The 13,679-nt window shown below is 34.5% G+C and overlaps 1 protein-coding gene across 1 annotated transcript in view; it reads left to right on the forward strand.

Moving 5' to 3' along the window:
- Nucleotides 1–13,679, forward strand: part of SENP6 (SUMO specific peptidase 6) — a 155,722-nt gene that overhangs the window by 120,409 nt on the left and 21,634 nt on the right. Inside the window, exons 14-20 of the mRNA XM_042782584.1 lie at nt 747–780; nt 1,422–1,616; nt 2,613–2,839; nt 4,200–4,309; nt 4,414–4,530; nt 7,313–7,435; nt 8,440–8,532. Of these exons, the coding sequence (XP_042638518.1) occupies nt 747–780; nt 1,422–1,616; nt 2,613–2,839; nt 4,200–4,309; nt 4,414–4,530; nt 7,313–7,435; nt 8,440–8,532 (899 nt within the window). The remainder of the gene's footprint in view (nt 1–746; nt 781–1,421; nt 1,617–2,612; nt 2,840–4,199; nt 4,310–4,413; nt 4,531–7,312; nt 7,436–8,439; nt 8,533–13,679) is intronic.

Raw genomic sequence — 13,679 nt, forward strand, 5'->3', positions numbered from 1 at the left:
CACCACCAGAGCTCCTGTTTTGGTAGCCTGGATTCTTAAAAGACCCTGTCATGAAGAATGGGACGTGTGGGGGTGAGGGAGAAGGTTCTACTCTAAATTAGAACAGATTAAGGAGACAGATGTAAATACAACCTTGACAGGATCATTTATTGGTTAAAAAATAAATGAAACCGTTACAAAGGACAGTTTTGACACAGTTGAGCAATTTGATTATGAACTGTCTATTGAATTAAGTTAATCTTTGTTTTCTTAGATGTGGTATTGTTACTGTGGTTGTATAGGTGAATGTCCTTATTCTTGGGAAAAATGTATGCTAAAGGATTTGGGGATGAAATGCTGTGTTTTCCACTACCTGTTTTCTGATTGTTTAACAAAAGGGAAGTGTGTGTATATATGCAGAAAGAGAGATGGAGTGAGTGTGGCAGAATAACAGCAGTTGGTGGATCTAGGCATGGGTCATACAGGAGTTGATTGTAATGTTCTCCCAACTTCTGAATTTTTAAAATTAAAAAGTTGTCAAGAGATGAAACAATAATATTAAAAAAATGTTATCAATACTTGGGGAGGACATGAAGCCTACTTTTCTGAGGGGTATGAGAAAATGTCTTTTGTGTAAACACATGATAGATGGCTCAGTTTTTCTGCCCTGTGTAGACTAAGGTCCATGTAACATCTTATTTAGGGCGTGTGTAGCAAAACCTTCATTACTCTGTGACCAGTACTAATGTATCTTATCCTTTTTTTAGTTTTGTTTAGATTTTATCAAGATACAACTAGAAGGTAAGCTATTTTATATCTTTTTATTTACTAAAGTTTCATTTATACTGAAGAACTTTATATGAATTAAAGTTAAATGATAATCATAGAATTCATTAAGATTAGTCATTACATTTATTAACAAAGAGCATATGTTTTAACAGTATAACATAAAGATTCATTTTGTAGCATCACAAAACCTGTTTTATATATATATATGTATATATATGTATATAATATATATATTAGGAGCTCTGGTAGCATAGTGGCTAAAGCACTTGACTGCTAACCAGAAGGCTGGCGGTTCAAACCCACCAACCACTCCTCAGAAGGAAGGTTGGGCAATCCTATTTCCGTAGTGATACTGCCTTGGAAACCCAAGGAGGGGTCGACTCGACGGCACATAACAACAACAATATATATATTATATATAATATATTATATATATACTTCATTAGAACCCCTTTTTCATTTGGAAAAATGTGTCCAAGCTTTTCTAAGACATTTATGAAGATTCTTTTCCTTATTTTCCAGGAGCTTTGTTATATACAGAGCATAATAAATGTGTCTACCTTTAATCTTATGTTTCCTCACTATTTATGCTATCCATGACTTTACCCTGTTAAGAATTGATTCCTTTTCCATTTACATTTGTTTTCTTCCAGAACCGGAAAGTGATCCTGTAGCGATTACCTTAAATACCTCTGATCTAACTAAATGTGAATGGTGTAATGTCCGAAAATTACCAGTAGTATTTCTACAGACAATACCAGCAGTTTATCAGAAGCTGAGTTTGCAACTTCAAATGAATAAAGAGGATAAAGGTTGGAATGAGTGTAAAGGAATAACTAAGTTAACAAGTAAGTTATGTAGAATAGATGTGATTTATTTAAAAAATTTAACAAGTGAAGTTGAATACATACAGTTTTACTGAATAGCAGAATGTGAGTGCACTTTCATAGATAACTTAGATCTTTCTTATCTATAATCTTGACAACTACTTTGTCAATAGATATTATTTCCCCCATGTTATAAATGAGGAAAAGCCCACAGAAAGTGGCAGGACCAAAGGCAAAATCCAGGTTTGACCATTTAAAAAGTTTTCAGAACTAAAGTTAAAATTCAAAAGATTTGCACTTTTTTTTATTATACCACTGTGTAATCTTAGTAAAAAGAATTTTTTTATACACTGATAAAAGTACTAAGTGCACATAATCATGTAAATGGAATCCTTGAAAATTGGCCCAAAGAGGATGTTTTCAAGTTCACACGAGTCTACATCCTCTACAGTAAATAGATGTAGTTTTCCAGTTATGGAATAGCATGCATGACTGGTTGTAAAACACTTTTCAGCAATAAATGTATGTTAGTTATTGCTGCTTTAGCTTAATGATGAGTAAAAGTTATTATTAAAGCTGTAAGAGTTGGCATATTAGTGAATAGCAGTTTTTGCAGTTAAAATTCTCTAGTGATAATAACCAGTTTGCTAGACAGTTACCTATTTGGGTTTGACAACATGTCAACCGATACATTTTTAAAACTGTATGTAAATAGATTTGGATCCTATTAGATGAAGTAAATAAATTATATCCATGAATAGATTTTTCTTAAGCTGCTGCTAGACTTGTATGTTCTGGTTTTATTCTCTTAAGTAAGGATAGAAGATTGTCAGTTAACAGTGTCACTGATCTTTATTCCAATATTTTTGTGTACCCACTTTATGCCAAACATGATTTTGGGCATTATGCCAGGATTTCTGATATTGCCTTGGAAATAACTAGTTGTTACTCTTATTCTAGTATCTGTTTATTTTGTTCATACAGACTTAGAGTTTGTTGGTTTTTTTTTCCCCCCAGATCTGGAAGAACAATATATTATCTTAATTTTTCAAACTGGCCTTGATCCTCAGACAAATGTGGTATTTGAAAGTATCGTTACTGAAATTGGTATAAAGAATAATATTTCCAATTTTTTTGTGAAAATTCCCTTTGAAGAAGCCAATAGCAGACTTGTTGCCTGTACAAGAACCTATGAAGAAAGCATCAAAGGAAGTTGTGTGCAAAAAGAAAATAAAATTAAAAATGTAATTATGTTTTAAAATGTTTATAATTTTAAATAATGGGTAGCTTTTTAAAGGGAAATAATTTCACTATAATACTGGTCATTTTCATGTCAGGTATTTTATTTCAGTTTCAGAATTACTTGCTTTCATGTGTGATTTGTGTACTATCTTGTATCAGAATATTAATAGGTGGGAGACCTATGACACAAATACCTTGATACTGATTTCAGAGTTGTAGTTTCTTTCCACATTCTGTTCTTGTCTTTAATCTCCTCTTTTTGTATGTTTTTTTTTTCCTTTTACCCTCACTTCCGATACATACATACATGCACTGTTACATTCTAATTAATTTTACCTTGTGTCTTAGGTTTGCTAGTGTTTCCCAGTGATGCTATTGGCTCCATTACAACTTATTTTAAAGGAATTTCGGTTCCTGACGTATTGAACAATTATACGTAACGTGCATACATGTTTGAAAACTTGGAAAGTGGACAATGCCATATGATCTTGGTTGCCAACATACGTATGTAATTCTAGAATAGTTACTCATATACTAAGGCAACTTTGAAGCCACCTAAGCAAAGGCAACAGTATTACTATATATAACACATGGTATAATATTAAATAATACAAGTAAAGTTAAATACTCTAAATTTCTCACCTACCAAAGCAACTGAACTTTGCTGACTTAATATATTGGAAACACTTAATCTCTCAAACTGACTACAAACTTGGAAATACAGACTTTACCAAGGCACAGTCTTGATAAAGTTGAACAAGACCAGACAAGAGAAGAAAAACTTGCATGGTTACTGGGTTGGAAAGAGGCAGAGGAAGGAAGAAGAAATCATTCCCATTACTTTGCAGAGTTGGCTGTAAGAGATAATGCCAGAGGGGAGAAAAGCAGGCTGGTGCCATAATGCAACTGAAATGGACCCAAATGTCAATGGAAGGCTATTTCCTCTTAAGATTACTTGTTTAATTTGGCTTTGTGGAAAACTAATGCTCCTTGGACTGTGCTCCTTGAGCCTCTGCCTCTACATCCCATGGAATTCTTAGCAGTTAGATTTAGGTAGGCTTCCCCTGCTATCAGAAAAGGCTACTGTATCTGTTCTTTGGATTTTACTAACATGATGTAATTCTGTATGGGAGTAGAGATCTTAGAGACACAATGCTAGAAACCATTGTTACATAGAGAGTATCATTGTTCTAGAAGCTACACATGAAAGTTGAATGGGGTCCCTCAGTTTTGCCTATTTGTTGGGTTTTATTGTTAAATATCACGCATACTTTTATTAAACATTCTTGACTGTGTGGCTTACTTTTACTGAAATTTTTTCCAGTTGATTTTATAGGCTGATAGTTTAATTTCCTTTGCCAGGTGTCCTTTGAATCTAAAATACAACTTCGAAACAAACAAGAATTCCAATTTTTTGATGAGGATGAAGAAACTGGGGAGAGCCATACTATCTTCATTGGTCCTGTAGAAAAGTGAGAAAATTCCTTTTTATTTGCAATGCTTTGAATTTCTTCCTCTGTTTTATTACATCATAATTTTCTTTCTTTCTTTTTTATTTTTTTTAATTTTGTTACAGACTAATAGTTTATCCACCACCTCCAGCTAAGGGAGGCATTTCTGTTACTAATGAGGACCTGCACTGTCTAAATGAAGGGGAATTTTTAAATGATGTTATCATAGACTTTTATTTGAAGTAAGTTAATTTTCTACTAATTTCTTAGCAAATCTTCTATTTATTCTGTTCTTTCACATATTCAGTTATACGTATATCTTTGACTTTTGGAGTCAAACTGTTTAGATTTTGAATTCCATCAATGGCACTTAACTTCTTAATAGTTGGGAAGTCTCTACTGTGTTTCCTCATTTTTAAGAGAGGAATAATAAGAATACCTGAAAGAGTTGTTGTAAGAATTAAATAACACATGTCAGGCACTAGGAAAAGGGCCTAGCATTTGCACAGTACTCATAAATAATATTTTCTGGTTTATTCTAATGTATTTCATATAACAAAACAAACTAAACAGATGGTTGTAGAAACCTGCTAAAGTGATTTTATAGCTTACTAATGGTTGTAACCTACAATATGAAAATATAAACATAATTCTAATGAGTGAAAGGTTTTAATCAGAGAAGTGATCACTGAATTTCCATCTGATCATTTTGATAGGCATGTACACTTTGGAAGTTTAGAGGAGAGATGATTTGACTCAGGCATTTTAGTTGGAATGAGGAGAAATTGATAAGATATTTTAGGAGGCAGAATTTTTTAGGACCAATTAAGTAGAGATTGAAAAGAAAAGAAATGGGTGCAAAAGACCTGCTGAATGATGTTGCCACTAACTAAGGTAGTAAATGGAGAAGCAGAATAAACTTAGGAGGGAAGAAGGATGAATTTTCTGATGGCATAGTGATTACAGCATTCGGCTGCTAACCAGAAAGTCATTGGTTCAAGCCCAGCAGCTGCTCTGTGGGAGAATGATGAGGTAATCTGCTTCCATAAAGTTTTACAGTCTTGCAAACCCTATGGGGCAGTTGAGTTGGGTGATAAAGGGTCATATGAGCTGGAATCCACTCGATGGCAGTGGGTTTTTTTGGGTTTGTGTGTGTGTGTGTGTGTGTGTGTGATTATTATTTTATTTTTAATGACCCTAAGCTAATTCAATTACATTAGGGTAATGGAGATAAAAGCCAGATTAATAATTTGGTTAACATGCAATAATATTTTTTTTTAAATTGTTACCCTCTCTTGATAACTGCTATAACAACCATAACAGAAAATCATTAGGCTTATAGAAGAAAAATCTAAATAAGCTGCCATCTCAAAAAACAAGAAAAAGAAAAACAAAATAAACCCAAGTCAAATAATGTTTAACTGCTATTCATAAAATTTTCTACTAATTGACAGCACTTCATTGCTATTCATAAGGTTTTCAGTAGCCAGTTTTTTTCAGAAGTGGAAGGCACTATCCTTCATCCCAATCTGTCTTAGTCATGTATTTATCTTATACTTTGATATAAATCTATCAAAACATGTTCAGGTATGTATGTGATCTAAATAGAGAAACTTACTATGATCATGGATTGGAATCCTCAATTTACTAAATATTGCAGTTTTCTCCTAATTGATACACAGATTTAACACACTCCATCAGAAGTCCAGCAAGAATTCTTTATGGAGACAAAAGTATTCTAAAACTATATAGAAAAGCATAGGAACTAAAATAGCTAAAACAGTTCAGAAAAAGAAGAATAAAGTGGGAATGTTCAGTCTACCATAATTCTGTGTATGTTTATGAACACACACCCACATTATATATGACTTGTACACACACCTACATTGTATATGGCTGTAGTATTCAAAATGCTGTGGTTTGGTGGAAGGACAGATAAATCAATGGAGCATGGGGAATGTCACCATCGATTTGTATATTCTGGATATTTTCATATAAATGGAATCATACAGTACATATTTTATGACTAGCTTCTTTTCCTTAGCATAATATTATCAAGGTTTTTCTTAATAGTGGTATGTATAATCACTTTATTCCATGTTATTGCTGAATAATATTCTGTCATGGATATATCACGATATATTTATTTATGAATTGTTTTCCAGTTGATGGACATTTGGGTTGTGTCCACTGTTTTTTTAACATTTCCTGTGCTTTAGGTGAAAATTTACTTTGCAAATTAGTTTTCCAATCAGTAGTTCATACATAGATTTTTCCATGACTTTGATTGCAATCCCTACAATATGTAAGCATGCTCCATGTTTCCTTCCTGGGTTCCTTGTTTCCATTTATCTGGCTTCCTTGTCTTTCCCTGTCTTCTCATCTTTGGTTTTGGGCAGATGTTGCCCTTTTGGTCTCGTATAGTTAATGATTCTAAAGAGCATATTCTTCATGGGTGTTTTCTTTGTTTTATAGTCCCATTCATTATTTGGCTGAAAGGTTGACTCAGGGAGTTTCTTCAGTGTCTGTTTCCTCTTTTTGGCTATTACCAATAATAATGTGAAAATAATTGATGTGTACAGGTTTTTGTACAAGTTTTGTGTGGACTTAATGTTTACTCTTGATTTTAGAAAGTGCTCTTAAAATATTAGATCTTAGAAATCATAATTTTACTTTCAAATATCAGTGTATTACTCAAGGATAGCCTGGTATTTATCATTGTCTAGAAATTAACTTTTCTGTTATGAGGAATATATTGACAGTGTTAAATAGATACTTGATCACTGTTTGGCTGACTTTTTAATAAACCGCACTGCCGTCAAGTCGGATCTGACTCATAGCGACCCATCCTTGAGTTTCCGAGGTGGTATCACTATGGAAGTAGATTGCCTAGTCTTCCTTCAGAGGAGTAGCTGGTGGGTTTGAACCTCCAGCCTTCTGGTTAGCAGTCGAATGCCTTAGATGCTATGCTACCAGAGCTCCCAAAACATGAATTATTAATTGGAATTATTTTTTATAAATTAGATACTTGGTGCTTGAAAAATTGAAGAAAGAAGAAGCCGACAGAATTCATATATTCAGTTCTTTTTTCTATAAACGCCTTAATCAGAGAGAGAGGAGAAATCTTCATGAAACAACTAATCTGTCGTAAGTCAAACTCTTTAAAGATATTTAACAGATGTAGTAAGTCATTCAAGCTTAACTTAATTACTTTTTCGTATTAGGAACCATCATTTAGTTCTATTACTAGTTTACAAAATGATTAGAATTCATAATATTCTAAAGCTTTAAGAATACTAGAATTCATAAAGGTCTAGGTGCAGTATCTAGAACAGTGTTTCCCAGGTATGCCTGATGGTTTTAAAACAAAAATTATTTGTATGCTTATTAAATAAACATTGCTCTGTTTCGCCCTGGATGTTCTTATGCCCTAGAGGATCTTGTGAACCTGAGTTGGTAATAAAGTCTTTGAATAATTCTTTTCAAACAAGTTAAGGAAATACCGTTCTACATATTAGGTCTCAGTTAATTTCTTTAAAATTTTTCTCCCATTTATTGAGCATCCAGCTCGAAGACTTGGTGGTAACTCTTTAACATAAATATAAAACATTGGGACGATATTGTTATAACTACTACTGAAAGTCTTAATTGGTGGTTGCTTATACATAAAATAATACTTTCTGCTATTGCAGCAATTTCCAATTTAGTGTCTTAGAGTTGATGGCATTCATTTCTTCACTACTGTTCTGTGCTCAATCTTTTCTTGCTTTATCTACCCTAAGATATTTATTCACTCTTCCTGCCCCCCTTTTCTCCAAAGTTTCTGTAGTCAGTGTTCCTATACCTTCTATAGCAACTAAGTTGCTAGTAGTAAAGTAATACAGATGATGGGAAAAGAAGTCTAGACAAGACAAGTGTTGGAACCTCTAGGATGTAGTAGCAGGAATCAAGTATCTTTCTTTTAAATCCAATTATGGATAGTTTCATGCCTTCCTAGCTCCATCTCAGATGCTCTAGTTTCTTTCCCCAACTTATTAAACCATTTTATACACCTGTTTGTGCTGTTGATTCTTTATAATTTATAAATTGCTGCATATAAGCTAAAGCGAGAGACTTTTCAGAAGATTGATAATGTATCTCTTGTTTCACAGAATACAGCAAAAGCGACATGGGAGGGTAAAAACCTGGACCCGGCACGTCGATATTTTTGAGAAGGATTTTATTTTTGTACCCCTTAATGAAGCGTGAGTACGAATTCCTTTGTGTAAATAACGATGGCAAGTTTTAGAAAATGTGTTTCTCAGGTGAAGAAATTATCCATTTTAAAATTTCTTTCTGAGATATTTGTTTTATATATTTGTACCACCTTACTTTTTTTAAATTAAAGCTGTTTTCTAGTAAATCATGTATGATGCTGAATTTTGGAGTCACTAGATAACTTTCTGAATTTACTTTTATTGTTCAGTGTGGAGTAATATCATTAAAAAATAAACAGTAGTGTTAGTGTTATAGCAAATATTGTATGGAAAAGGCTATTTTACACCAAAATACTGATTAGTTCGTTTAAAAGAATTTGCATCTTTCACCTACAAAAAGCTTTGTCTCTTAACCAAAATGGAGAAGAGATAGATGGAATTAAGAAATTTGTTCAGATTGAAAACCAGCTTCTATATATTATGCTATTCTGACTACTAGAAGCTATTCTGTGAGCGAAGATCCTTGAACACGGTATCATTTCCCCACAATGATTAGAGAGAGCTATTGGTATATTGTTGTTATGGGCCGTCGAGTTGGACCCGACTCATAACGACCCCTCCTTGGTTTTCCAAGGCAGTATCACTACAAAAATAGATTGCCCAACCTTCCTTCCAAGGAGTGGCTGGTGGGTTTTTCTGGTTAGCAGTCAAGTGCCTTAGACACTATGCTACCAGAGCTCCTATTGGTATATTAGGATAGTATTATTATACAATTAAGACCTGAGAGGTTTTTTTGTATCTATCTGTCTTTTTATTTTTGGTTTGTTTTTCTGTGCCCTCCAGCTAAAGCCCACCAGGAACATAACATGTAGTTGAACAGCTTAGGTTTATTACTTGTTGTAGTGGAGGACAATATTCAGTAAGAGAGTGCTAGAAAGGGTCTATTACAGGCTTTGAGTTTTGGTTAGGGGATTTAGGGGAGGGGCTGAGAAAGTGATGGTTTGCTCTTGATTGGTTGTTATCACACAAATTCTGTGATTGGGTAAGAAATAGTATTTGCTCATTTAACAGGAGAGGGATGTTTTAAAGGTATTTTGTGGGCTGCACTGTGATCTCGTGTTTGTCTGTGTTTAGATACATTATGAAATAACCTTGCTTTTGTCTTAACCATGATCTCACACTAACCCTGTATGAGGTTGGTTTTCTGTGCATTTGTTGATGTTAAAAGGCATAGCTGTGATTAACGTTATGTTAAAAAAATAAAGTGAATTATAGCATACTCAAAATCAAATTCTCTTTATTTAAAATTATGCTTTAATCATGAGACCTGTGCTCCATTATTAGTACAGTCCAAGTGGTAGACTAGGTCAAAATGTGGATTATAAAGCACAACCTCTTCAAAGCTGTGTTTTTTTCTTTTAAATCAAACATACTATCATAAAATAAAGTTAAAACTAAGTTGAAATTAAACTAATTACCCCTTTCATTCTCCCCAAATTAAGATACATTTCTTGACATTAATAAGTGATAGAAAGTAACATTTGATGTAGCAGCTGTCTACTGAACATATATATAGAAAGCCATTTAGCAGAAATTAAGTATAAAAATTTTAAATAGTGTTCTGGTTACCTAGTGCCACTCTGACAAGAAGTATACCACAAATGGGATGGCCTTAACAAATAGGAGTTTATTCTTACAGTTTGGAGGCTTTAGACCAAGTTCAAGTGCCAGGCTCTAGGGGCTGGGTGAAAGTCCCTCAGCCTTGGGGTCTAGCTCTGCCTCTTGCTCCTGGCCCACTGGAGCTAGAGGCATTTCTTCACTCAGACAGCTGCTGGCTGCTGAGGCTGAGAAGCCTCAGGGTTGACAAGTAAAAAGGCACAGTCCCAATGTTACCAAACCACATGGCAGGCCATTAACTTAATCCATTGTAAGCTCCAGGGTCGGCAGAGCATAGCAGGCTGCTAAGCAACGACATGGCTACATGCAGGGTCCAAGTGTGCCATAGGCTAGAGACCATTCCCAAAGGCTTCTCCTTATATACAGGAAGGAGACCACATCCCAAAGGCAGCTACTCAGGTGCTTGTGGTAGATCCTACCGTGGAGATGATTGCCAGTCTAATCATGGGGAATAACTACCACCAGCTGCCCAGCCACTCAACCAGGCCCAGCTAAGTTGACATAAAAACATCACCACCACAAATAGGAATACAATTTGGGAGCACACACTTTAGAGATAGAGGCACATCTTCTTAGTCACTGTATCTAATGTACATGGACGCCATTAATGCTTACAGTCATGTTGGCATGAGAGGTAATGAATGGGGAAAGATGTAGAGCTAATTAAGGGTCTTGCAAAATGCTCTGCCATTATTAGTTGGAAGAGTAAGTTTCAAATAAAGAGAACTCTTTTTTTGTTTTTAAGTAGGCTTACAAATGTTTCTATTCCCTAGTTATATTAGGTTGTTGTTGGCTGCCATCCAGTCTGCTCCCAACTCACAGCAATCCCATGGGAACAAAATGGGAGACTCCCAGATATTTGTCATATATTTTACTTCCAGTAGTACTAATTATCTTTAAACTTAAAAGTTTATATGCTGTTAGCTAAAAATTGTCACAGTAATTGACAAAGAGCAGAAATTTAATATTTGGAACAAATTCATCTTGAGATAAGTGAAATTGCCTATTTTAGCCTCTTCTTTTATAATGTTATTTAAGGTCGAAGTAGCTTATTTTAAAAGAGGTTGGAAGTGACTTAAAGGTTACTTGATTTAGCTTTCTCCTCTCAGCCAGAGAAAGGATTTTTCTTAGTTTATAGTGAGACGATAGAAATTTATTTATTCATATCGACATGGCTAAAAATGTTAAAAACTGTGTTAGGCCTTGGTTTTAGGTATAGGTTGAGCATTACTAGCTTCTGTCATATTTCATCAATTTTTTATTACATTTTTTCAAATTCATTTTATTGAAATATAATTTATGTACAGTGAAATACACCAAACTAAAGTAACATGGGTCAGTGCTTTTTTTTTTTTTTGCAGTGTTACCTCCCCTCCCCTCCCACCCTAGTAACCAACAAAGAAACCTTTCTTTCCATATATCCTTGAACTTTTACAATAATGAACTAATGCTCTATTTGTCCATCTGTGATTGACTTCTTTCACTCAGCACAGTGTCCTCCAAGTTCATCCATGTTATGTGGTGTTTTGCAGATTCTACATTATTCTTTAGGGTTGTATAGTATTCCATTGTGAGTGTGTACCACAGTTGGGTTATCCATTCTTCTGTTTATGTGCACGTTTCCATCTTTTTGCTGTTATAAATTGTGCTGCGATGAACATGGGTGTGCATATATCTATTCTTGTCCTGACTCTCACTTCTTTAGGTTATATACCTAGTAATGGTATTGCTGGATCAAACGGTATTTCTAATTCCAGCTTTTTAAGGAACCGCCATACTGTTTTCCACAGTGGTTGTATCATTTTACAGTCCCACCAGCAGTGTATGAGAGTTGCGGTCTCTCCATATCCTCACCAGCATTTGTTATTTTCTGTCTTGTTGAACTTTGCCATTAGTGCTAGGATGAGATGGTATCTCATTGCTGTTTTGATTTGCATCTCTCTTATGGCTAATGATCATGAGCATCTCTTCATGTATCTGCTGGCTGCCTGTATCCTCTTTGCTGAAGTGTCTATTTATGTCTTCTGTGCATTTTTAAATTGGATTTTTAATCTTTTTGTTGTTTAGGTTTTGGAGTTTTCAGGGATAAGTTCTTTGTCAGATATGTAATTATCAACAAGTATGAATTTGTTGCTGTCATTTTGTTATGTGCTTTTTCGTGGTGCTCCTGATTTCTTTGTTGTGTAGTTTTCTGTGCTGAGCTTGTTTTGTTTATGAATCGTATTATCACTTCCTTCATTGCTATTGTTTTAGTATTTGCTGAATATTTACGCTGGTCCTCTTTTTTAATGTGAAAGTTTCTCATTTTTCTTTGAGGTTACCTGTAATTTATAGTTTTCTTCCCAAGTTTAGAACCGTCCATTCTGTCTTGTAGTTGTCTTGACTTCCCTACCGTCTAGAAATTCTGTAACAACACAGTTTTTTCCCTCTTTTTGGTTTGTAGTTATCCTCATTTGTCAATTGATGTCTGTGGTTCCCTGTTTCCAATTTGTAGGCTTACTTACTTAGGATACTTCCATAGGTGGGTTGGTTTCTGGGTTATATCATCATGTGTGTTAATGGTCAGTTGTTGGCTGTTGTTATTTCTCTGTCCAAAGGGCTCTCTTCAGCATCTCTTGTAAGCTTGGTCTGGTTTTAACAAATTCCTTTAATTTCTGCTTATCTAGAAATGTTCTAATTTCACCAGCATATTTGAGGGACAATTTTGCTGGGTACCTAATTCTTGGTTGGAAATTTTTCTCCTTTAGTGTTTTATATATACCATCCCATTGTCTTCTCGCCTGCATGGTTTCTGCCAGGAAGTCCGAGCTTAGTCTTATTGGTTGTCCCTTTAGGTAACTTTTTGTTTTTCCTGTGCTGATCTCATGATTCTTTCTTTGTCTTTGGTTTTAGTAAGTTTGATGATGATACGTCTGGGTGATTTTCTTTTGGGATCTATCCTGTCTGGGGTCCATTGGACTTCCTGAATGGATATATTCTTTCTTTTCATCATACCAGGAAACTTCTCTTCCATCAAATCTTCAACAATTTTCTCTGTAGTTTTATTTGTCTCTTCATGTTCTGGAATTCTGATTACATGTAGGTTATTCTTTTTGATGGTATCCTCATGAACCTTAGGATTTCTTCATTTTGTTTTGATCTTTTTGTGATTGACCCCTTTCCAAAGAAATATTGAGGTATTTGCCTTCAGTCTCACTAACTCTGTCTTCCATTGATTCAGTTCTATTCCTTTGCTCATTCAATGAGTTATCTATTTCTAAAAACTTAGTATTAATCTTCTGGATTTCTATTTGTAGATTATGTATCATTTCAATTTTTCATTTATTTTGTCGTTTTGTTCTTGTATTGTCTTTCAAAATTTTTCTAGGGTTTTCTATGTGTTTTCCTCCATTTTGTCAGTGTTTTCCTTGATCTGTCTCTCAATTCGTTGAAGATTGTTGTTGTTGTTTGTTGTTAAGTGCCGTCGAGTCATTTCCGACTCATAGCGACCCCATGCACAGCAGAACGAAACACTGCCC

This window comes from Orycteropus afer, unplaced genomic scaffold (assembly GCF_000298275.1).
Source record: "Orycteropus afer afer isolate SDZICR_OR568_19922 unplaced genomic scaffold, OryAfe1.0 scaffold00380, whole genome shotgun sequence".
Taxonomy (NCBI): domain Eukaryota; kingdom Metazoa; phylum Chordata; class Mammalia; order Tubulidentata; family Orycteropodidae; genus Orycteropus; species Orycteropus afer.